Source organism: Panicum virgatum, chromosome 9N (genome assembly GCF_016808335.1).
Source record: "Panicum virgatum strain AP13 chromosome 9N, P.virgatum_v5, whole genome shotgun sequence".
NCBI lineage: Eukaryota > Viridiplantae > Streptophyta > Magnoliopsida > Poales > Poaceae > Panicum > Panicum virgatum.
In genome coordinates this window covers 26,593,562-26,619,816 of record NC_053153.1, presented here as the reverse complement: position 1 = coordinate 26,619,816, position 26,255 = coordinate 26,593,562, and the positions used below count along the sequence as shown (strand labels likewise).

Sequence of the window (26,255 nt, the reverse complement as noted above, 5' to 3'; positions counted from 1 at the left end):
CCACCCGACGCTGCCTCGCCTTGCCTTCACCGGGTCCGCGCTGCCGCCGAACGAGCAGAGTCTCCACTATGGCCACCGCAGGTCCCCACCTCGCTTCCAACGAGTCCGAGCCGAGCGACCACAAGCCGAGCCGCTGCCTCTGCCTGCCATAGCCACCCCAGGTCCCCTCACCTCCACCGAGTCCAAGCCGCGTGGCCATGAGCAGAGCTGCCACTACCGCCCACCATGGCCGCCGCCTGGCCCTGCACGCCGCACCCCATCCTCCGATCACCCTCCGCCTGGACCCTCCGTTGATTCCTCTCGCAACAAGCTGCTCGACCCCTCCCCCTCCTCTTCGCAGCTCACCCGTGCGATTCCAGCTGGCCATTCTTGCTCTGCTTGAAGCTCCACCCCGCATGTCGAGCCTCTCCTTTTGGTCTTCCTCCGCTCAATTGGAGCGTGCAGTGAGTTTCCTCGCATTCTCCACTTCCTTCCTGGCCCCTTCCCCCTCCCCTTCTAGCGCCGCTACCGTCGGAACATCGCTGCATTCGCCACACCACCATCATGTGCTGTCACGGGCCGCACCTGCACGAGCCCGCAAAGTGCCACCGTGCGCGCTGAATCCGCCGAGGCGCCCTGGCCGCGGGCAAGCCACACCGCCCGGCCGAGTGGCTGCTTGTTGGTGGGGAACGACGCGCCACCCCGTGCGTCGTTCATGCATGGCCATGGCTAGCCATGGCGAGCACGGGCGGCGGAGCAGAGCCATGGCGAGCACGCATAGCGGAGCAGAGCCATGTCGGTCGCGCGCCGCAGTCCGCGCGTTTTGGCTCGTCCCCACCGGTGCCACGCTGCCACGGGCGGCACGAGTAGAGGTGCCGTGGCCCAGCTCCGCCGCTGGGAGCCGCGTGCATGGCAGGGGGAGGTGAGGAGCATGGGCGGCGGTGGCGGCGAGCTCAGCCGTGGGCGTAGACGAGGAGACTGGATGGTGCGGGGAGGAGGATGGCCGGCATGGGGAGGAGGCCCGCTTACCGGTAGGGGAGGAGAGGGAGAGAGAGAGAGATGCGGGGAGAGGGGGTGGGTGATAAGGTTAGGATGGGTCCAACTCATCAGTGACTACAGATGGGGTGGGTAAAATTGATTTGAGTATAAAATGTAGATGACTAGGATATAGAGCATGGGATAGAGTTTGACGAGTGCGGAAGAAATTGAGATAGAGGAAAGAATCTTGATGACTAGGATGGAATATTCCTTATAGAGGATGGTTTTAGAGAATGATGAGTGCGAGCAGCCTAAACACTATTTGCAGGCACCCGTTCCATTCACATCCGCCGCAACGCACTACACAACATTGTTTGCGTGTGGTAGAACCACCCAAATTAGTTCTAATTAACATGCATTTAAATAGAGTTACCGAATAGTCTCGAATAACATCCTGATTCAACCGCCGGTTTTAAGATCGAAACAAAGCATACATACAACTCACTCAAAGGTGAGCCCGGAGGTTACAACTATGCACAATATTACAACATAGTGTCCAATCATTAATTATTTATTACAAACCAAGTTCGAAATCATAGAACAAGGTACTTTAGAGTTTAAAGTGCAGTGAAAATGAAATCATAGTTCTAATGATGATACAAGACATCATGATAAAGCCCGTACATAACATCACTCAACGCGATCATCATTGACCGGGGACATATCCCATTCCAGCGACCAACAATGAGGAAGAGTATTCATCCAAGTCAAGCAGAGCAATCGTGTCTTCAAATAAAACCTCGCCTGAAAAAAAATGCCACAAGCAATCTTGAGTATCCAAATACTCAGCAAGACTTACCCGACTGGTGGTATATACTTAACCGACTCATAAGCATGTAAGGCTTTTGGCTGAGGGGTTGTTTTCGCCAAAAAAGCATCTAAGAGTGAGTCCTTGCTTTCAAATTTAGCAACAAGTTCTAGTTTGTTTAACCATTCGAGGTATGTAACTATCCAAATCGCACATGGTGGGGTTAACTTAAACATACATCAATATTAATTGCCATCATCATTGTTTTTCTTACTCTATGTGGTATAAGGGTCAAGCAGTCTCAAGGGTTGCTAGAAATGGATAATTCAAATTGAATTTATTAACCTTGCAAGGCAAACCAAAACACACGTCACGTGGTTACTCCCAGAGTCACACGTGCAACGCTCCTTGAGTATTAAGCTCAACGGTCCCTGGGCATCATCATGTCGTATCCACTCAGTACTCACCATGTGGCCCCATGGGAACGATGTCAAGAGCATGGGGTAATGTTCACACACCGGTCACTTCGGTACTTAGGCTTACTGATTACCATATTCTCGGCATGTTCTTAGTACGTTCAAAAACTCAACCACCACTACCATACACTTCGACCTTAGCTATTTTCGCTATACAGACGGAGCATCAATCATCAACAGGAATATCATACCAAGCTCCATCCGTCAATCTTATCATTCCAACATAAGTAAACAAGTAACTCCTATATCTCGCGAGTGTGACACCTCTGGTGTCTGTGTACTAAAAGCCATTTCATTTAACTCAAATAAATTATAGAAGGGGTTTGGAAATTAAATTCAGAAAGAAAAGGTCAAATAAAAGTCAAACTACACAAATGGAACATGGAATGTGAGAGTAAAAATGTTAAAAACCTACTCAAAATCCTATTTAAAAATGTGCACAAAAATAAGTTTGGGTGGTAATTGGTACCTTAAATGACATGTGCTAAATTCAACTTTCAGCAAAATCTCATCAAAAACCAAATAAAAATCATAGACTTTTTGTGCAAGTTTGAAATTTTAAACTAGTTACAAATATGGACTTCAAATGAAAATTTACCTAAAACAAAAGTTGTAGATCTTGAAATATTACACACGTTTGGTATTCAATACTTTTTCATTTGAGCCCTGGAAAAAAGAGAAAATTTTAGTTTACCGAGAGATCCCTGAGATTTCAAAAATTACAGAAAGGTCCCTATCTCCATCTCCCTCTCTGTTCTGCCGCAGCCCGCCTGTACGCTGCCGGTGGACCTCATCCACGGCGCATCCGCAGCCAACTGGACCCAGGAGGGCCCGTTGAGGACACCTGGATGGCCCCTTGGCCTCTCCTCGCGCACACACGTGTCCCTGGACACTTGGGCGCTTGCCACGCCGCCCGCCATGCGCCGCGCCGCGCCGCGCCGCCTCCTCCGGCTACCGCCTCGCCGTCGAGAACCTCTGGACCTGGTTGTAATTTTTCTTTTTCATTTAAGGGTTTGAATGCAAGTTTCTCTAAGTTTGGCAGTGAACTTCAAAAATGCATAACAAATCACAGAAAAATTGTAAAAAAGCAAACTCAAATGTTCTGGAACCCCTCCAACGAAATTTACAAGTTTTGTTACAAGCAAATCTACAGAATCCATACACATTTTAATCTATGAAAAAGAATAGAATAAACACCTAATGTATATATTGGAAGTATGATTAAATGGTTGCTCTACTATGTTTGAGTAGAGATAGATGCAAACTTAGAATGGTTAATTCAACTTGAAGATGGCTAAATTAAAATCTGAAATAAGGATCCACTTTTAGTGGCATTTTTTGGCAAAACAAACCCCACGAACCAAAAAGCCTTGCATGTCTAGTTATCGGACTATGGTATATCCGGTGACGGGTAAGTCTTGCTGAGTATTAGTTTACTCAGCCTTGCTTGTGGCACTGTTTTCAGGTACTAACTTTGAAGATATGGTTGCGAGTCTGACTTGCCCATGTACTTTGCCTCCGGGCTGGTCTGTTGAGTGGGACGGTCCTTCGGCTGGTGCTGATCACCCTCCCGCTGAGTGATGCTTTCGTATGGGCTTTATCGATGCGTCACATCCTTTCGTTAGATGTCTTTTACTGCTTCCGCTGAGACTATGACACTTGAATAATTTAAGTAGTTGGAACTCTATCGCACTTTGCTATTCTGAACATGGTTTTGTAATAAATTTATCTTCCCCTGCAAAACTCTGAGATGTATGAGATGTTCTGTGATGTAATCTCTGGGCTCGCCTTCGTGTGAGTGTTGTCTGCGCGATCTTAGAATAACGTGGCTTTTATCAAGGCTTCACTTGAGGAACTACCAGTGCGTGCCGCATTGGGTCAGAGTTGCTTAGCAACGAAGATCAGTGCACCCGGGCCCAGTCTTTTGGGTGGTTCCGCCACAGCTGGCATCAGAGCTTGCCAGCAGCCTACCAGAGATGGCAGCCGCCATTTTCTAAACAACAAATTAAAACTTGACTTCAAAACTACTAAGTTTATGAAAAGTCTAGGATCTCCAAGGACAAGTCTAGAACGTAAAGCCCTAGGGGATCTTATGGGTATAATCAAGTGGCTTATATTGTATGGCTAACTCCCAGCACATTACATTTCAGTATTTAAATTCCGCAGTTTAAATTCTGCAATTACATCGTCGCCGTGGAGGTATGCTTGTTTAGTCAGCCGAGGGAGTCTGACCTTCCCGTCGGTGATGCGAGCCGAACGCTGGAGAAAGCAGTGGCCTACTTGAGCTGCTGCCCATATATCAACCTCGGTTGAATATATGGGGAGTAATGGTTTGAAATTGGGAATTCAATTCCCCGTCAAAGATGGTACTCAGTCAATACGTTGGGAATTGTATGGATGCCGGTTCTATAGTGATCGGTGATGTATGAGAACACTTTCGTGAGTGTTAGCATGGAATGTTCATTCTATATGCTGTTAATTTTCTGCAGGTACACTAACTCGAAACTGAATCCTAGGTTAGATAGCTATATCGAGTAGTTATATAGCGAGAGACGTATTATGTATGCCACCGAAACTAACCGCGTAAGACCAAGGTCACTTGGTGATTATTTTTCTTGGGGAGGATGAATAAGGTCTGCATTCATCCTCAAATTTTCAGCAAAGAAATGTTTAAAAGAAATCGCAATCAAAAAGTGGAACAATCCATCTCTAAGGATCATCTAGACAATCTTCGAATTCTGGAAATGTTGGTTTCCTTAAATTTTTAGTGTATTAAGATCTGCTCAAATCAAGTTTGTTCTGTAAGATGAAATAAAACTACATAAATTTCCAAACTTCTATAAAAATTGATAATTTTTGAAGCCTCCTACCATAGTTTTTTTGAATTTATAATAACCTTCTGCAAATCTGTCAACTTGGAGCAGTCTGTCTAAACTAAATTTTTTGACCATCTTAAGTTTCTCATTTGAAACATCGTACAACATGAAAGTTGTAGGTAACTTGATGAAGATCTTACCATAAAAATTTGAAGTATCATGGTTAACTGGTTTGGTAGTTCTGGTCAAATTTCACCCTCTCTGGACAAACTGATTTCTGGTTTGACCTCACTTCAAAACTCTGAGCATATCACCTTCTTAGAATTTGAATTGGCATTAGTGTTGACTAGATGAAATGTTCTTCACTACCCTAGGCATCTTCTGTAAATTTTTGAGAATTTTAGGAGCATGTTATCTATTTTTTCTGTCAATTTCTTTAACTGTCCAGTATCTGCCATTCCTTGTTTAACTATCAGCTGATCCATCGGTCTTTTGTTGGGACAGATGGACGAGCTGGTGGTGATCGACAAGCAGGGGCACGTGCACTCAGCTTGTTTGCACTGGGACAGACTTCCTCGCCGTCTCTGGGAGCTCTTGAGTGCAGCCAGTTACCCCCAGCCACTACTCTACGAGGGCCACGACTTTGTGGAGAGCGGGGTTCGCCGTTGCAGTGTGACGATGGTGATTCCGCAGCACCCGCTCAACGGATGGGAGCCGATCATGACCCAGGTGATCGGCCACCACTTGCTGGACACTTGGGAGGCCACCGCCATGAGGGCGATGACCACTTTCTGCTCTCAGCAACCACTGGAGGTTGTTCTGTCCGCATTCGGGTTGTTCCCCGCACACGACCCGGCCGACCCATTTTGGCGTGACAGGATGGCCAACGTGGACACGGTTGCGACCCACGACCCAGTTGGGGCACTCTAGACGACCGCGTTGTGCTTGGACGGCCTCTACCGTCTCCAGACTTTCCAGAGTCAGGCCACCGCTCAGCTTGTTGACCAGGCTCCAGCTTTACACCTGACCATCCAGCTGAGAGACGAGCAGCTTCGTGAGGCCAGCGACGAGCTTGCGAGCAGGGGTGCTCTAATCATCCAACTCGAGAGCTAGGTCTAGGACCTGCAGGACACAGTGTTGGACCGTGACACCACTCTCCACTTCAAGGATCAGTTCCACGACCTTCAGCTTGACCTCGACAACGCAAAGGGGCAGCTCCACCAGATGCAGGATGCTCTTCACGTACCACCTGGCCAGATGCAGGTGGATGGTGAGGAGGAGCCCCAGGAGATCCAGGGTGTTTCGGAGATGGACTTTGAGGAGCAGGCACCGTAGCCCGTGCTGGTCGAGACTCACTCTCCCGTAGCGAGCGAGGCGTCAGTCAACATGTAGACCAAGGCGTTTTTCCTAACTTTTGTAGACTCCTCTTAGTGTAGCCTAAATTTTGGATCATGGGTTACTAGGCTAACTCAGAGTTGAGTAACCCCCTTAGTATTGATGTTGGAAGCACTCAAGTAGAAATGAGAAGTTGATGGATGTAATGAACCTCTAATGCTACTCATGTAAGATGTTGGCAGACTGTGGAAAGCTGAATGCAGCAGCTAGTTCGAATTTTTATCCTGAATACCAAAGTTGTTCCAAATTTGTCATCTAAATACTTACAAAATTTCAGCTCAAACGGACGTGTACAGCAGGAGATATCCGCAAAATACAGAGGCTCTGTTTTCTGTAAAATCAGAAAAACTAGAGGATGAGTAATTGAATTTTTTGACTAACTTACTCTGGGAATCTGACTTTGCATTGAGTACCAAAGTTGTAACTTATGAAATTATCTATCTCCTGTAAAAATTTCATGTCCATATCCTGCACAGAACTCCACTTATGCGCTTTTTCGTATAAATGGTTTTTTATGTAACGCGATTTATGCAATTCATATTCTTCCATTTATGTCTCGAGTTGTATATTTCCATTTGAGATGATGAAAATGTTGAGGCTAATGCAAACTACTCACGTTTCAGATGGTTGGATCAACTCGAGGCAGTCCCAGTGGTTTTAGAGCCGGAGGGAATGGCAATCCACCCCCACCTCCACCCGCGGGCATCTCAGAAGTTCTTGCCGCCCAAACTGAAATCTTGCGGCAGTTGGTACAAGCTCAGCAGCAACTGCGAGGTGGGCATCACGCTCATCAAGCGCAGGAGGCAAGCTACCTGGACTTTCTCAGTACACCGCTATTCACCAAAGCGGATGAGCCAATGGATGTGGATGCTTGGATTCGCACGGTCGAATCCAAGTTTTCTTTGTTGACTGTTCCTTGTTCCGAAGCGAACAAGACTCTATATGCCGCGCAGCAACTTCGCGGATCAGCTCGTATGTGGTGGGATCATTACCACGGAATGCAACCGGCTGATCTTGTGGTGAGTTGGAATGAGTTCATGGATGCTTTTCGAGCTCATCATATTCCGACTGGACTTCTTGATCGTAAACTCAATGAGTTCTTGGCTTTAACTCAGGGCACTCGAACTGTACTACAGTATGCCCAGGCTTTTAATCACTTGTGTCAATATGCTGGTCATTATGCAGATACCAATGCTAAGAAGCGTGAACGCTTCCGTCGAGGCCTCGGCACCAAGTTGCAGGAGAGGCTTAATCTTGTCCGTGCGGATTCCTTCAATGATCTGGTGAATCTGGCCATTACTCAGGAGGATCTCATTTCGGCACATCGCGCTAAAAAAAGCGCAAGGCGCCTGCTGGACCCTTGAGTGCATCTGCACCAAGGTACTGCATTGTGCAGAATACATTAGCTGCATCCTCTCAGAAGGCCCCTCAGCCAGGGCGTTGGGTTATTCGGCCTCCTCAGCAGCAACAGCAGCATGCTCGGTTTGTGCCACCTCAGCAAACTCGCTATGCTCCACCACAACAGCAACAGACCGGCCCTAGGCCAAATTTTCAGCAGGCCGCTCGCCCTGACAACAACAACCGTTGTTTAAAATGTGGGAGCCCAAATCACTTTGCAAAGATGTGCCCTCAAGCAGGACAGACTCAGGGGTAGGCTTCCCACAGAAATGATCAGAACAAGGGCAAGAAGCAGACCATTCAAGTCAAGCAAGGCCAACTTAACTTCACCAATTTAGCTGATCTTCCAGAGGGAGCACCAATTATGTCGGGTACATTCTCTATAAACCATCACCCCACAATTATCTTATTCGATTCTGGTGCATCTCATAGCTTCATTAGTTCAAAATTTGGAGCAAGAGTTGGGTTAGATTTTTGTCACACCAAAGGGTCTTACATGATCTCTACTCCTGGTGGTAAAGTCGCGTCGAACCAAATCGTTAAAAACACACCACTTAAGTTGGGTAGTAAAACAATTCCCACCAATTTAATCCTATTACCACTCGAAGGGATGGATGTTATTCTAGGAATGGATTGGATGAATAGGCATGGGGTACTATTAGATATCTCTTCCCGAGCCGTTGAAATCAATTCTCCTACCCATGGCCACTCGGTTCTATATTTACCTCATTCCGAATGTGCCAACTCTTGTGCTTATGCCATGAAAGATATTCGTATCAAAGATATTCCCGTAGTCCGTGAGTATGCCGATATTTTTTCGGATGATTTGCCTGGTATGCCACCAGACCGGGATATCGAATTTGTCATTGAACTACAGCCTGGTACAACACCTATTTCAAAAAGGCCGTACCGAATGCCGCCCAAAGAGCTGGCCGAACTGAAAGTCCAGCTACAAGAACTTCTGGACAAGGGTTTTATCCGCCCAAGTGCTTCACATTGGGGCTGTCCAGCATTGTTCGTAAAGAAGAAGGATGACAGTCTAAGGTTGTGGGTCGACTACCGGCCTCTCAATGCGGTAACCATCAAAAATAAATACTCACTTCCCCGCATTGACGTATTGTTCGATTAGTTGGCTGGAGCAAAGTTCTTCTCTAAGATTGATCTTCATTCGGGGTATCACCAAATTAAAATCAGACCTTGTGATATTCCTAAGACCGCATTCTCAACCAGATATGGTCTCTATGAATATTTGGTTATGTCTTTCGGTCTCACAAATGCTCCCGCTTATTTCATCTATCTTATGAATTCGGTATTCATGCTGGAAGTTGACAAGTTCGTCGTGGTTTTCATTGACTACATTCTGATCTATTCCAAGAATGAGGCGTAACATGAACGACATCTGCGTATTGTTCTTCAACGTCTCAGAGATCATAACTGTATGTGAAATTTTCCAAGTGTGAATTCTGGCTGGACATAGTCAAATTTTTGGGTCACACTATATCCAGTGAAGGCATTTCAGTTGACCCCAGCAAGGTACAAGAAGTGATGGACTGGAAACCTCCTACTTCCGTTCATCAGATTCGCAGTTTTCTCGGATTGGCAGGATACTACCGTAGGTTTATTCCAGACTTCTCCAGAATAGCAAAGCCAATGACGGAACTGTTAAAGAAGGACGTCAAATTTAAATGGGATGCGAAGTGCGATGATGCATTCCATACATTGAGAGCACATCTAACCACAGCCCCAGTCTTAGCTCAACCGGACAACAGCAAGTCCTACGATGTTTACTGTGATGCATCGGGTACTGGTCTTGGCTGTGTTCTAATGTAAGACAATCGGGTTATTGCATATGCTTCCCGAGCACTTCGACCACACGAACTAAATTAACCCACTCATGATCTTGAGCTAGTAGCGGTTATTCATGCTCTCAAGATTTGGAGACATTATCTTATGGCTAGTCATTGCAATATTTTCACCGACCATAAGAGTCTCAAATACATTTTCACCCAAAGTGAGCTGAATATGAGGCAAAGAAGATGGCTGGAATTAATCAAAGATTATGACCTGGAAGTTCATTATCATCCGGGTAAAGCCAATGTCGTAGCCGATGCGCTTAGTCGCAAGGTTCACTGCAATTTCCTTTCAGCAGAATCGTACAACGACTCATTGTGTGCAGAAATGCAAAAGCTGAATTTGGAGATCATTCCTCAGGGTTCGTTGACTCATATTTATGTGGAACCGACACTCCATGACCAAGTCATCATGGCACAATTGCATGACAAGAGTGTCGGAATCATCAAACAGAAAGTGTTAGAAGGCGAAAATAAATACAAGTATTTCCGTGTGGACCATAAAAGAAATCTTGTGGTTCGAGGATCGCCTAGTCATTCCCAAAAATCATGAGCTGCGGAAACAAATCTTGGATGAAGCACATCTCTCTAAATTTTCCATTCATTCGGGCAGCACCAAAATGTACCAAGATCTTAGACAAAAATTTTGGTGGACTCGAATGAAGAGAGAAATTGCTAAATATGTCGCAGAGTGTGACACATGTCAGAGAGTGAAAGCTAGTCACTTGAAAGTTGCTGGAACTCTCCAACCTCTGCCAATCCTGTCCTAGAAATGGGAAGATATTAGTATGGATTTCATTGTGGGCTTACCCAATACCTCTCAACATCATGATTCCATCTGGGTTATTGTCGACAGACTCACAAAGACCGCTCATTTTATTCTAGTACATACTGAATATTGAGCTAAGAAGTACGCTGAAATCTATATCGATCGAATTGTCTGTCTACATGATGTACCTAAAACCATTATCTCAGATCGTGGTACTAAGTTTGTGGCACGGTTTTGGGAGCAGCTCCAAGAGGCTCTCGGAACTAAATTAATTCGAAGCTCAGCTTACCATACACAAATTGACGGACAAACCGAAAGGGTAAATCAAATTCTCGAAGACATGCTTCGAGCATGTGTCATCCATTATGACAAAATTGGGACAAATGCTTGGCCTTGGCTGAATTCTCCTATAACAAAAACTATCAGGCCAGTCTGAAGATGGCACCATTCGAGGCCTTGTACGGTCGATGGTGTCGAACTCCTTTGAGTTGGTCCCAGAATGGAGAACGCAAAATATTCGGACCCGAATTAGTGGTCGAGGCTGAGGAGAAAGTGAAAATCATACAAGCAAATCTCCGAGCAGCCTAATCCTGGCAAAAGAGTTATTTTTGACAAGCAGAGGAAACCTTTGAAATTCAGCGTTGGTGATCATGTTTACTTACGAGTTTCACCAACTCGAGGCGTTCAACACTTCGGGGTCAAAGGCAAGTTAGCACCTCGCTATGTCGGACCATATGAAATTATCGAAGAATGTGGACCCGTGGCTTATAGACTGCGACTTCCTTCGCGACTTGCAGCCATCCATGATGTTTTTCACATATCTCAACTCAAGAAATGTGTCCGAGTTCCGACCGAAATCATCGATCAACAGGAAATTTTGGTAGAACCCGATCTCTCTTATGCTGAATATCCACTTAGAATTTTGGATCAAAAAGAGAGAGGTACTCATCGAAAGGTGGTAAAAATGTATAAAACTCAGTGGTCTCATCACACTGAAGAAGAAGCCACCTGGGAGACGGAAGATTATCTCAATCGACAATATCCGGGTTTTCTTAGCTCTACCCCAGGTACCTTACTCTATGTTCCTAACTCCAATCATCCAATCTCGGGACGAGATTCTTTTTAAGGGGGTAGGCTGTGACACCTCTGGTGTCTGTGTACTAAAAGCCCGTTCATTTAACTCAAATAAATTATAGAAGGGGTTTGGAAATTAAATTCAGAAAGAAAAGGTCAAATAAAGGTCAAACTACACAAATGGATCATGGAATATTAGAGTAAAAATGTTAAAAACCTACTCAAAATCCTATTTAAAAATGTGCACAAAAATAAGTTTGGGTGGTAATTGGTACCTTAAATGACATGTGCTAAATTCAACTTTCAGCAAAATCCCATAAAAAACAAATAAAAATCAAAGCCCTTTTGTGCAAGTTTGAAATTTCAAAATAGTTCAAAATATGGACATCAAATGAAAATTTGCCTAAAACAAAAGTTGTAGATCTTGAAAAGTTACACAAGTTTGTATTCAACACTTTTTCATTTGAGCCCCAGAAAAGAGAGAAAATTTTAGTTTACTGAGTGGTCCCTGAGATTTCAAAAATCATAGAAAGGTTCCTATCTCCATCTCCCTCTCTGTTCCGCCACCGCCCGCCCGTACGCCGCCGGTGGACCTCGTCCATGGCGCGTTTGCGGCCAACTGGACCCATGAGGGCCCATTGAGGACACCTGGATGGCCCCTTGGCCTCTCCTCGCGCACACACGTGTCCCTGGACACTTGGGCGCTTGCCACGCCGCCCGCCATGCGCCGCGCCGCCTCCTCCGTCCGCCACCTCACCGTCGAGTGCCTCTGGCCCGGTTCAACCTTCCCCAGAAGCTCACTTGCTTCGCCTCGAAGCCCTCTAGCCTATAAATAGGACCAGAGCCCCCCGCCATAGCGCGACCCCTCTCTTTTCCCCTTTCTCCGCCGTCTGCCATCGCCGGCGAGCTTGAGCTCGCGCGGACAGGTCATCCCCGACCCACATTGTGCCATCCAACCTCGCCAGCAGCCTCACCCAACTCCAGTGAAGCTCACGCGCGCCCAGAACCCCACTTGAAGCCACCCAATTGCCGCCGCCCCATCGCGCCGCCGCTGGCGAGCTCAAGGCTCGCCGTGGACCGGCCGATTCCGGCAGCGATCGAGCACGACACCTACCCCAGAAGCTTCCTCACACTCTCACGGTACTCGTGCGCTCGACGTTCGACTACCCCGAGTCCTTCTTCGGCCACACCGCCGGCGACCCGAACGCCACCGCTGCCATCAACGCCGACGATCTCGATTCCGGCCACCCCAGCCCCGAACACCGGCATTGGTAGGTAGCTCTCGAACTCCCCTACCCCACGTGCCTCCCAGTCGCAGCACCGGTAAGCCCTGCCTAGCAGAACACCACCGGCAAGGTGCGGCTGTGGAGAAGGCCGGCTAAGGACCCGGTTGTAATTTTTCTTTTTCGTTTAAGGGTCTGAATGCAAGTTTCTCTGAGTTTGGCAGTGAACTTCAAAAATGCATAACAAATCACAAAAAAATCATAAAAATGCAAACTCAAATGTTCTGGAACCCTTACAACGAAATGTTTTGTTACAAGCAAATCTACAAATCCATACATATTTTAATCTATGAAAACGAATAGAATAAACACCTAATGTATGTTCTGGAAGTTTTGCTCACTGAATGACCATGATTTTTGGACATGTTACTCCTGGTAGAGTATTAGGCTTATGGTAAAATGATGAGATCTGGTTGAATCCGTTAACTTGCTTAAACAACCAAGATTCTCCAATCTGCTACTGAACTTCATGATTTAATACCGGAAAACATGGACATGATTTAGCTCTGAAATTTTTCCTGGATGCATATGTAACTGAAATCTTGGTGATCCATAAGTTTAAGAAATGTTAGAGCTAGTTTGCTATATACCAAGTTTAATGCTTGTTTAATCAACTTAATTCACCATATATAGTTATTGTACTTAGAAAAATTTAGATTTGTTTCTGGAGCCTTGTTTTAGTTCTGGAATCATGACTACAAAGTTTGGACTCTATTTATTGAGTATAGTTTCAGTTATAAATCATGCTTAGTATATCATGGCTAGGTTTGTTATTTTTGTTCTGGGTAAATTAGACCATATTTGATCATGATTTTTGGACATGTTCTTAGGTAGAATATATAATTCCTATCGTAAAAATTTCACATGCAGTACTGGTCATCTTGAATCTCGAATTAATATGCAAGTTCAATTAAAGTTAAATGCATAAGTAATTAATCTGGCAGAAATAAAGCTTGTGTTGACACAGAATCGCGCCAACACACTTGAGTGCGCTAGAACGCGCGAACGATCGTCAAAACGATCAACACCCGCGAAACCCTGGGCGGACCGGTCTGACCGGTTTCGCCGACCGGTCTGACCGGTGCAGGCAGGGGCTCGCTGGAAACCTAGAACATCGAGCTCGGGAGGGACCCCGTCGGAGCTCGTGATCGTAGGGTTGCTCTGAGGTCGGCAGGCCACTCAGAACGTCTTGAAACGCCGCCGGGACGAAGGAAGAAAGCAATCTAGGGTTGGAAAAGACTAGGGTTTGAGAGGTAAAAGTAATGCGATTTTTTGTATTGATTCGATTGGGAATAACCTCAATCAGCCTTAGCCTTTATATTTATAGGCCGGGGAAGACGTACCCCTTCACGAGTAGGATTACATGAGGACTCTTTACAAAAAACCTAATTCTACTCGGGCTGTACAGACCCGACCGGTCTAACCGGCCGGCCCGACCGGTCAGACCGGTCGGCCTCAGCATATGCCAAATTTGGCTGTCAACATATGCCCCCCTGCTTTTTGGTGAGTTTCACAAGCCAAAAAGCAAGAACTATCCTGATGTACATGTTTTACACAGAGCATACAAGTCCTAAAACAAAACTAAGGGCGATATATAATACCGGCCGTCTTTGTCTTCATGCACTTTGCCATATGCTAGGATAAAATTTCTTCAAGTACCTCCCGTTGATAGCTCTAGGTAGACGCTCACCTTGCACCGTCTCCATCATATATGAATTACCGGAGATAACCTTGATAATCTTGTAGGGACCCTCCCAACTTGGCGACCATTTGCCAAACCTGTTGCTTTTTATCCCAAGAGGCAAAATTGTCTTCCAAACTAGATCTCCAACCTGAAAAGATTTAAGTTTTACCTTTTTGTTGTAGGCTCTAGCCACCCGAAGCTTGTCCTTCTCAATTTCCTTCAAAGCCTTCAAACGCTTGTCGGTCACCTCATCAATATTATCCATCATCATATCATGATAATCAATAGCGGAGAGGTCATTTTGTTTTGCTAATCTATATGCGTCTAGATTCACCTCAACGGGTAAAACGGCCTCTTGACCATACAAAAGCTCAAAAGGAGTAACCTTAGTAGCACCATGTCTAGATATACGATGAGCCCATAATGCTTCGGATAACACTTCATGCCACCTCCTAGGATTTTCTTCTATCTTCTTCTTGACCAGTTTGATCAAAATCTTATTACTAGACTCGGCCTGCCCATTGGCCTGAGTATAGTATGGAGAGGAATTGAGCAATTTAATCTTGTAAGATTCGGCAAAGGCACGCACCTCTTTTGATATAAATGAAGTACCTTGATCCGTTGTCAAAGTTTGTGGAATGCCGAATCTATGAATAATATGCTCAGTAATAAACTCAATTACCTCTTTATGCGTCATATTCTTCAAAGGAACCGCTTCGGTCCATTTAGTGAAATAATCCGTAGCAACCAACACGAAGTGATGCCCCTTTGAAGATGGAGGATTAATTTGCCCAATGAAATCCAACCCCCAACCTAGGAACGGCCATGGTTTAATAATAGGATGCATCAACGCAGCAGGGACCAATTGCAAATCACCAAACCGTTGACGTTCTTCACATCCTTTATAGTACTTGAAACAATCGGATAGCATGGTGGGCCAATAAAAACTGGCTCTTCTAAGTAACCACTTCATCTTATGAGCCGATTGATGAGGACCACAAATACCTTCATGAACCTCACCCATAGCAATCCGGGCCTGATCCGAGTCTAAATATATGAGGAGCAAATCTTCGGCAGTTCGACGATAAAGTTCATCGTCAATTAAAACATACTTGAAAACCAAATGCCGAATATTTCTCTCTGCGCCACGACCAGGATCTCTCAAATACGACATAAGAGGAACCCTCCAATCCTGGGCTTCGGCCGAGACGATTGAATCATCTTTTTTAGCCGAATCAGAACTAACAGCTGCATCACTGGTCAGACCGGTCTCTGGACTGGTCAGACCGGTCTGGGCGGTCAGACCGGTATCGCCGACCGGTCGGACCGGTGTGTCCAGAACCAGAAACTCGGCTTTCGTTTGCATCGGCTTGCGAATGTTGAAATATTTTTTCGTAACATTATAACCAGATGCTTGCTAAGCTAGAGCATTTGCCTTTTCATTTTCTTCCCTCGGTATATGTTTAAAAATAAATTCATCGAAGGAGGAAATAATATCAAGGCATTTATGAAGATATGCATTTAGAGAACCATTATAACACTGGCATACCTTAGATACTTGCTGCACCACCAGAAGAAAATCTCCAAAGACTTCAACATGCTTCACGCCCATGGATTGCAAGAATTCCAAGCCAAATAGAAGAGCCTCATATTCAACTTGGTTATTTGTGCACTCTTCTTCCAATCGGTTTGAAAATTCAAAAACAGCACCATTCGGAGAAATAAGAACAGCACCAATCCCTTGACCATCATCACAAACCGATCCATCAAAGTACAACTTCCACGGTGTTCTAGTAATATAGCCGACTTCTAAATCATGCTTGTCATTAATCCGATGCTCAACAATAAAATCCGCTACAATTTGGCCTCTCATAGATTTTAAAGGTTCACAAGCCAAATCATACTCAACCAAAGCATAAGCCCATTTACCGATTCTACCACTCAAAATTGGTTTCTGTAACATATGTTTGATCACATCGGTTTGACATACTACTACACAAGTACTAGATAATAGATAATGTCTCAATTTGGTACAAGCATAATAAAGAGACAAACATAACTTCTCAATAAATGTATACCTTGTCTCCGCATCAATAAGTCGTCGGCTCAAATATGTAACAATATATTCCTTCCCTTCGGTCTCATGAGTCAAAACAGCCCCAATAACCTTGTCTTCAGCAGCCACATAAAGTCTGAAAGGCACTCCTCTCCTAGGTGCTTTGAGTATAGGTGGTGAAGATAAATAAATCTTGATCTTCTCAAATGCTTCTTGCTGTTTTGCCCCCCAAGTAAATTCGGTTTCATCTTTTAACCGAAGAATAGGAGTAAAAGCATCGATCTTCTCGGATAGGTTAGATATAAATCTTCTCAAGAAATTTACCTTGCCCAAGAACTTCTGTAAATCCTTCTTGCATGTAGGGGCTTCAACCTTCTTCATGGCTTCAACTCTCTTAGAATCAATCTCTATTCCCTTCTCATGAATAATGAAGCCAAAATACTTTCCAGCCGATACACCAAAAGCACATTTGAGTGGATTCATCTTTAAACCATACCGTCGCATCCTTTCAAGGGCAATTCTTAAATCGGCTAAATGATGATCTAAACCGGCCGATTTAATAACAATATCATCAATATATACTTCCAAGATGACACCAATCAAATCATGGAAGATTAAATTCATAGCTCTTTGATAAGTAGCACCTGTATTTTTCAAACCAAAAGTCATAACCACCCACTCAAATAAACCGACAAATCCCGGACATCTAAAGGCCATTATAGATATATCTTCTTCGGCCATAAATATTTGATTGTAACCGGCGTTACCATCAAGAAAACTATGACACGATGTCCGGAAGCTTCGTTGATCAACATATCGGCCATAGGCATAGGATATTCATCCTTGGGAGTAGCTTTATTAAGATCTCTAAAATCAATGCATGCTCTAATTTTCCCCGAATCCTTTTTCTCAACGGGCACAATATTAGAGATCCAATCAGCATAACGACAAGACCGAATAAATCCAGCATCAAGTAAACGATTAATTTCAGCTTTAATTCGGTCATAAACAATGGGATTGAAATGCCTAACCGGTTATTTATATGGTCTAAAACCGGCTTTAATTGGTAAACGATGCTCAACAAGATCACGACTCAAACCAGGCATTTCATGATACTCCCAAGCAAAACAATCAACATATTCCTTCAATAAATTAACCAAATCGACTTTATATTCAGCCGATAAATTTTTGTTTACAAAAGTCGGCCTAGGAATAGTTCCATCACCAATATCTACCTTTTCTAAAGGATCGGCCGATGTAAACCCTTGACCCAGCTTATCTAGATCATCAGAATCTTCAATGGCTTCACATATATCATTCGTGTGCACCCGATATTGATCTAGCCTCTGCTGCAGCCACTCTGCGTTGGACCGGTCTGACCGGTCGGAGTGTCCGGTCTGACCGGTCGGCCCTGTGCGCCGAACGGGACAGGACCGGTCTGACCGGTCTCTTCTGGAGCTTCTGTTGTATTCATCTGATTTAAATTAAATGATTTAGCCAATTATCCATCGGCTTTAGTACAACAGAAACAAAACCATCCTTAGTGCAACTGATCAAATCATAATCGAACAGGTCCACGCCCGAATCGGCTAAAGCAACAAAGGATGAAGTGTCCCCTTGGACAATCTCAACCTCATCGCCGATCCACTGAACAAGAAACTGATGCAAGGTAGAAGGAACACACTGATTTGCATGAATCCAATCCCTCCCAAGAATCAAATTGTAGTTACCCTGCACTTCCGCGATGAAGAAAGCTGTAGCAAGCGTCTTACTTCCAATGGTGAGCTCCATGGAAGCAATTCCTTTGGCGCTAAGGGGCTCGCTCCCTCCAACACCACTAACGGTCATGTTCGTCTTGATCAGGTCTTCGTCTTGGCCACCGAGCTTCTTGTACAACGAGTAGGGCATAAGATTTACAATGGCCCCACCATCTATTAGCATGCAAGTCACTGGCTTCCCGTTGATGTGTCCCTTCATATAAAGAGCCTTCAGATGATTGTCTTTATCGCTTGGTTTCTGGAACACAGCTTCACGGGGCCCGAACTGAAGATGAGCCAAATCCTCCTCCGGAACCACGAAGTAATCCGAAGATAAGTGCACCACATTGATCTCCATATTGGTACGCTCTGGAGACACTTCGTAGTCTACCAATTCCTCGTCTTCAGCTGTCGGAGGAACTACAGGGGCTTCATCAACAGAAGAAACCGAAACGGGCAGCACCGATTCGGCTGTTGCCTCTGCACTGGGCTTGACCGGTCTGACCGGTTGGTCAGAGCGGTCTGACCGGTCCTCCTGACCGGTCTGACTAGTCGGCTGTGACGGTCCGACCGGTTTGTCTGGCTGGTCAGCTATCTTAGCTTTCCACACCTTGCTTTGAGGGAACATAGGCCTGTATCTGTTGAATTCCTCATCCCTCATCTTCTCCTTCTCCTGTTCCTTCTTTTCTTTGTTGCGGAGGCGCTGCAATTTCCTTTTTTGAGTATGAGTTAATCCTGAAGGGCACCATCTAGGCTGATGGTACTTATCCGCTGCACCCTTGCTGCTACCGGCCTCATGATCATTGGACATGACCGGCTTTTGTGAAGGAACATCAACCAATGTATCTACATCCATCGGTCTTTTGCCCGTATCTCTTATGGGCACTTCGATTTCACCGATTCGAATAACATCGGCTTTGGGCTTTTCTGAATCAACAACGGTCTTCTGCTCCCCCCTCTTTTCTTTGACGTGATACTCAAACCTTGGAACAGGAGCTTGACCCGGCTTCTGATGAGACCGGTCTGACCGGTCAGTGTGTACCGGTCTGACCGGTGCAACCTGCTGCCCTGGACCGGATTGACGTGGTTCCAATCGGTCATGCACTAGCATCCTAGAGCTTTCCCCTTGATAATGTGGAGGATAAGGCATCGGGAAACACTGCATCCATATCCCCCCATGCTCCCATGCCAGATTTGTTGTATTTGAAGCTGGTGGCATCCACGGCATGGTAGCATACATCTTCTGAGGAGGATATAACATGACAACATCACCTCTGCGCCTGCTGGATTCCCTCCTTGGGGACGCTGGACGATCTTGACGCGGCGGTGAACGCGGTCTATTTTTTAACGGCCGATCGTCTTGAACGGCCTTTGTATACTTGTTCAACAACTGGTTGAAGGTGGGCTTTTGATTAGCAGTTCTTCCCTGCACCTTCACTTCGTTGGTCTTCCAAGTACCCACTTCCGGACGTTTCGGCTTGAAGGTCCGGGGACGGTCATCAGGGCGGTCTGACCGGTTGGAAGAACCGGTCTGACCGATCGGACCGGTCTGACCGGTCGCAGACACCGGTCTGACCGGTCGCAGACACCAGTCTGACCGGTCGTGCCTGATCAGCAGACCGATTTTCTGGTGGAGAACTTCCTTGCCCCCCCCCCCCCCGAGTTTGGGATTTCTGACAATGATCTTCAAAGTATCCTTGCCATCATCAGTTTTCTCTTTGACAACTTCACGAGCAAGGATTTTATCACTTGTATCCATCGGTCTTGGATCACCGATGACAACATGCTTCCCCTTAGCTCCTTCGGCTTGTTCCGGCCGAATGAGCACATTTGGATTGTTCAATTCCAGCGTATGAACAGGGAAAGGAGCTTTGTCAATTTGCATCTCAGAAAATACCAATCGTCCCTCATTAATGGCCGATTGTACCTGTCGACGAAAAACATTACAATCATTAGTAGCATGAGATATAGAGTTATGCCACTTACAATATGCATGTCGTCTAAGTTCATCGGGAGATGGAATAGCATGTGACAATCGGATGTTACCATTCTTAAGCAATTCATCAAAAATCCGATCACACTTAGAAACACCAAAAGTAAATTTCGGCTCCTCTTGCCGATTCTTTTGAATCGGCTTGAGAGACGGAACCGAACCGGGTTTGGCCTTTGATGGCCAAACAAATTCAGCGGCATATACTTCCTTACTATCATCGTCCGAACCATCTGAATCAGGATCAAGAACATGTGTGTTGGACCGATGAGGCTTGAAAGTATCTTTAAGATTTTTATACTTAAATTCGGTGCCAATAGCTCGCATTTGCAAATGATTAACCGTAATGTAATCAAAACTTTCAAGTTTTTCCTTCAAGTAAGAACGCAAGCCATTAAACGCTAAATCCGCCAAATCCTTTTGTGAAAGAGATGAATTAAAACACCGATTTTTCAAAGCTTTAAATCTTTGAAAGTAATCCAAAACTGTTTCATCTCGAGTTTGTTTAATCGATGTCAAGTCTAGCAATCGAACTTCGGCTTCCCCACTATACAAGTGATCATGAAATTTGCGCTCTAATTGATTCCAATTTAAAATAGATCCCGGCGCAAGTGAGGTAAACCAAGAGAAAGCGGTTCCAGTCAAAGACAAAGAAAACAAACTAACCCGCAAGGCATCATTAAGACCCGCTTCTCCCAATTGCAAGATATATTGGCTAACATGTTCCGAAGTCGTACGAGAATCTTCACCATTGAATTTGACAAACTCGGGAATACGCCAACCAACAGGATATGAAATAAAATCAAACTCAGGAGGATATGGCTTTTGATATAAACGCGACCCACCCATATCAATCCCAAGTTTAGATTTAAGTACTCCGGCTAAATCTTCTTTAAATCTACTAAAATCGGCCTGATAAGCACCACTGGCCGAAGTATTCAGAGAAGATGAAACACGTTGCATGGTAGGACCAGAGTAAGCCATGTTAGTGTTAGAAATCGGCCCTCGATGAGGTCCAGATCCCTGCTGTGACGTAGCATGAGGCCCTGTATACATCACCATCTCATTAGTTCGGCTAGGGACGGCCGAACTAGGGTTACACATGTACGGTACAGAGGGCACTGGTTGCTGTCCTGTCACACCGGTCTGACCGGTCGAGTAACTGGTCTGACCGCCTGCACCGGTCTGACCGGTCGAGGTGACCGGTGGGACCGGTGGTGCATGAACAGTAGACATCAACGGAGATTGCCCCGGAAACGAGTTCGGCGGCATCCCATAGAATTGATCTTGGGTAAAAGATGTGCCAGCCGAATCTGATTCCGTGAATTGAGCGCCACCCTCGATAGTTTTACCTTTTTTGAGCGCTGCAATTTCATCATTAAGCCCAGCAAGAGTCTCTCCCGAAGCTACTTGCGCAGCAGGTATTTTCGAATCTACCATGAGAGAGAATTGCCTAACTAATTCAGAGGGATCATTAGGAAGTACCTCGACCTTGTCTTGGTTTAACTTGAACGATGGCATAACGAACTCCCCGACCCTCTTGACTAGGCCTCCTCGCTCCTTCTTGAATCCCTGAAGAAAGTTCTCCTTCAGGTGCTCTTCAGCGATGAGGTAGGCCTTGCGCTCCTCTTCAGTGAGCTCCTCCATGGTCACCTTGATGATGTTGTCGTTGTGGATCTCACCATGAGTACCCATCTTCTTGGAGAATCTAGATTAGATCGGTTTTTTGAAACCAGATTAATCTATTCCCCAGCGGAGTTGCCAAAAAAGTGTGTTGACACAGAATCGCGCCAACACACTCGAGTGCGCTAGAACGCGCGAACGATCGTCAAAACGATCAACACCCGCGAAACCCTGGGCGGACCGGTCTGACCGGTTTCGCCGACAGGTCTGACCGGTGCAGGCAGGGGCTCACTGGAAACCTAGAACAGCGAGCTCGGGAGCGACCCGTCGGAGCTCGTGATCATAGGGTTGCTCTGAGGTCGGCAGGCCACTCAGAACGTCTTCAAACGCCGCCGGGACGAAGGAAGAAAGCAATCTAGGGTTGGAAAAGACTAGGGTTTGAGAGGTAAAAGTAATGCGATTTTTTGTATTGATTCGATTGGGAATAACCTCAATCGGCCTTAGCCTTTATATTTATAGGCCGGAGAAGACGTACCCCTTCACGAGTAGGATTACATGAGGACTCTTTACAAAAAAACCTAATTCTACTCGGACTGTACAGACCCGACCGGTCTAACCGGCCGGCCCGACCGGTCAGACTGGTCGGCCTCAGCATATACCAAATTTGGCTGTCAACAGCTTGATAATTTTTTTGGAACATGTTTAGACCATATCTAGGTTCTGGTAAAAATTTGATAGCTTGATGATTTTGTTAATTTTGTAACCCCTGAAGCATAAGTATATAAAATCTGGAAAATTTACAGTACTGAATAGATGATGTTTAGATGCTCCTGTAAATGTTATAGCACCCACTACTAGATTTTAGGCCTATTGCCACAGAAACCTTTGCAACTACACCGATTTAGTTGCATTAGATAGGTGCTATTGCATCCATTGTATAATTTGGTTGCAAAACATTGATGCTCTTGCCACCATCAGAAACTTGGTTGTGAGAAGATGATGTTTTTTGCCACAATTAGGTTGGTGTTGTCATAAAGATTGTTTTCGTTGCAATATATAAGTGTTTTTGCCACAAAACTTAGAGTCATTGCGATTCGTAAATAATGTTGCCACCAATGTGTTTTGTTGCAAACCTAGTGGCCATATTGCAACTAAATACATAAGTGGTTGCAAGAAGGAACATGATATTGCCACGACTCATAAATAATATTGCCACCAATGTACTGTGTTGCAAAACTAGTGGGTATACTGCAACTAAAGACATAAGTGGTTGCAAGAAAGAACATGATATTGCCACTAAACTTTTTTTGTTGCTATATGGTTGCTTGGGTCGTTGCAATAGATGTGGCTACATTGCTTCACAATAGATGTGGAACAATAACTGAAAATGAGAAGAAAAAAAAACCTACATGGAGCTTGAACCGTGGTCTCAAGGATCAAACTTAGAATTTTTTTTTGCTAATGTGTGGCATTAATTTTTTGTACATAGTATGTTAGACAAGAGATAAAAATATTGTTTAAAAAATCTGGGGAGAGGGGGATTTGATCCCACAACCTCTCCCTCCAAAGAAGCATGTCTTACCACCATATCACAGCTCAATTGTGATATATTTACGAATTTCAATCTATATGTACAAACTATAAGTCATGTTAACTGCCACGGGTCAAATTGGGTCGACCCAATTAACCAAGTGGGCCTGAAGAAGGAAAAAAAAGATGCGTGCGGGAGGGACGTGATCGGCGTGGAGGATCACGAGCTAGGGCGGACGGGCGAAAACAGGCGGCGGTCGGGCAGGCGGGCAGCAGATCGTCTTCCTCCTAGCGCCGGGGCCTGCCTCGATCTCTTGAAGAACAAGCTGCGTGCAGACTCCTCTACCGTCGTCACGGCCGGCGGCTGTCTCTGCTTGTGGGCGTGCAGCTCAACCTCGGCCACCAGCAGGGACGAAGTGAGGGGCTTCATGATCTTATTTCTATTTCATAGTAATGCATGTCTCATGGCTGATGATTTGTACAAAACAGTTGTGCAATTTGCTAGCAGTAAGACTAATTAATAATCAAAGGGTTGGGGCTCGGGCATGGCTTCAATGCAAATCTGGACTATGATTTTGGAGGTTCGATTGTTATTCTAGGCAATATGCATCAAATAGGAAATAAAATAAACATGCATCCAATTTGTGTGCGTGTGTTAAATAAAGTGACTATTATCCAATTGAATTGAGATATATGTAGTACATGTAATCAGCATTAAAGATCCAATTGGGAATTTATGAGAACAGCTCTATATATTTCATCATCTGTTGTGCAGATCATTAATTACAGTATATGCCTTTTTCATTGTCATTTGTGCAGGCGATCTTGATCGCTTTAATTAGTGTGTGATTTTAATTGAAGATATTGGGGAGCATGTCTTCTGGCAATGACAGGTCTTGGATGCGCTTGCCACAACAAGAAGAAGAGTGGCAAAAAGGTTTCAAGAAATTTATAGATCATAAATTTGGTGGAACACTGAGAGGAGAAACGGCACCCTGTCCATGCACGAGATGTCGTTCAATGTCCTACAAAACAGTTAACGAAGTTAGATCTCATTTGCTTCATAGGGGCTTTTCTGAAAGTTTTATCCTAGGGGAAGGAGAAGAAAAAGATTCATTTGGGGGCATCAGTGAAAGGGTTGACAATGAAGGTGGAACCGGTGACCGTGATTCTATAAAGGATATGATGGAGTCACTAATCCGTGGTTCGATACATGGAGAGATCATGGGTACTGAATCTGAGGAGCTGAATGAAAGTGCCAAGACATTCTTTAAATTATTAACAGAGGCAAAGAGGGAACTTTATCCAGGTTGCAAGGAGGCTACTAAGGTATCTTTCATTGTCAGGCTATTTCAGATTAAGTGCATGTATGGTCTTAGTAACAATGCATTAGAAGCTATTATTGGGTTGTTCTCGCTTTTGCTCCCTGAAGGTCACTGTGTTCCTGACACTTTAGAGAAGGTGCAAAAGGTAGTCCGTGATCTTGGCCTGGACTATGAAAAGATACATGCATGCATCAATGACTGTGTTTTATTTCGGAAGGAATATGCTGACATGGATACATGTCCAACATGTGGTGAGTCTAGATGGAAAACATCTAATTCAGATGAGAAGGAGGGGTCATGTAGTGATGATGCTGCACCAAAGAGGCGAGTCCCACAGAAAATCTTGAGGTATTTTCCGGTTACTCCTCGTCTGCAAAGGTTATACATGAGAGCGAACACATCCGAATATATGCGTTGGCATAAGGAGGGACTGGTCGAAGATGGAAAAATCCGACACCCTGCAAACTCAATGGCATGGAAGCACGTGGATCAACAGTTTGAGGATTTTGCTTTGGATCCACGTAATGTAAGACTAGGTCTTGCATCCGATGGCTTTAATCCATTTGGGATGCTGAATGTGACATACACTACATGGCCTGTGATCCTAATACCCTACAATTTGCTTTCTTGGTTGTGCTTGAAACAATCATTTTGGATGATGTCAATGTTGATACCAGGGCCAAAATCTCCGGGCAATAACATAGATGTATATCTGCAACCCCTAATTGATGAGCTAAAAGATCTTTGGTTAAAAGGTGTACAAACGTGGGATGCGAAGGTGAAGAAGAATTTCACTCTCCGTGCAGTGCTGCTTTGGACAATTAATGATTTTTCTGCTTATGGCATGTTATCTGGTTGGAGCACAAAAGGCAAGTTTGCATGTCCATACTGCAATAAGGATACAGATTATTTATGGTTGAAATATGGGTCAAAGCACTGTTACATGGGTCATCGCCGATTTTTGCCAAAGGGCCACAAGTGGCGCCGGAACAAGGTTAGCTTCAACAACAAAGTCGAAAACAGAGATCCTCCAGTCCCCTTAACTGGTGAGCAGGTGCTGCAGCAGTATGAAAGCTTTGAGCAAGTGACATTTGGGAAGGCCTCAAAAAAAAGAAGCAACGTGACGAAGAAACCAGATGGCACAACTAGAGGAAGAAAAGTATTTTCTTTGAACTGCCTTACTGGGAAACATTGCTTGTAAGGCATAATTTGGATGTCATGCACATTGAAAAAAAATATTTGTGAGAGCTTACTTGGGACTTTGCTTGACTTGGCTGGCAAATCAAAGGACAGCGAAAAGGCTCGGCTTGACATGGAAGAATTGGGCATGAGAAAGGATCAGCATCCTTTGGTCAAGAATGACAAATACACTTTGCCTCCTGCATTGTACTCTTTGGATCCGGAGGACAAGACATATTTATGCAAATTTCTTCACGGTGTGAAGATGCCAGATGGCTATGCCTC

At 44.9% G+C, this 26,255-nt stretch overlaps 1 protein-coding gene across 1 annotated transcript; it reads left to right on the top strand.

The window, feature by feature from the left end:
• The first annotated feature begins 24,486 nt into the window (after nucleotides 1-24,486).
• LOC120688905 lies at nucleotides 24,487-25,992 on the top strand. The gene has a single exon (XM_039971256.1). It carries the CDS (start codon nucleotides 24,487-24,489, stop codon nucleotides 25,990-25,992), a length of 1,506 nt encoding a protein of 501 aa, XP_039827190.1.
• Nucleotides 25,993-26,255: the final 263 nt, after the last annotated feature.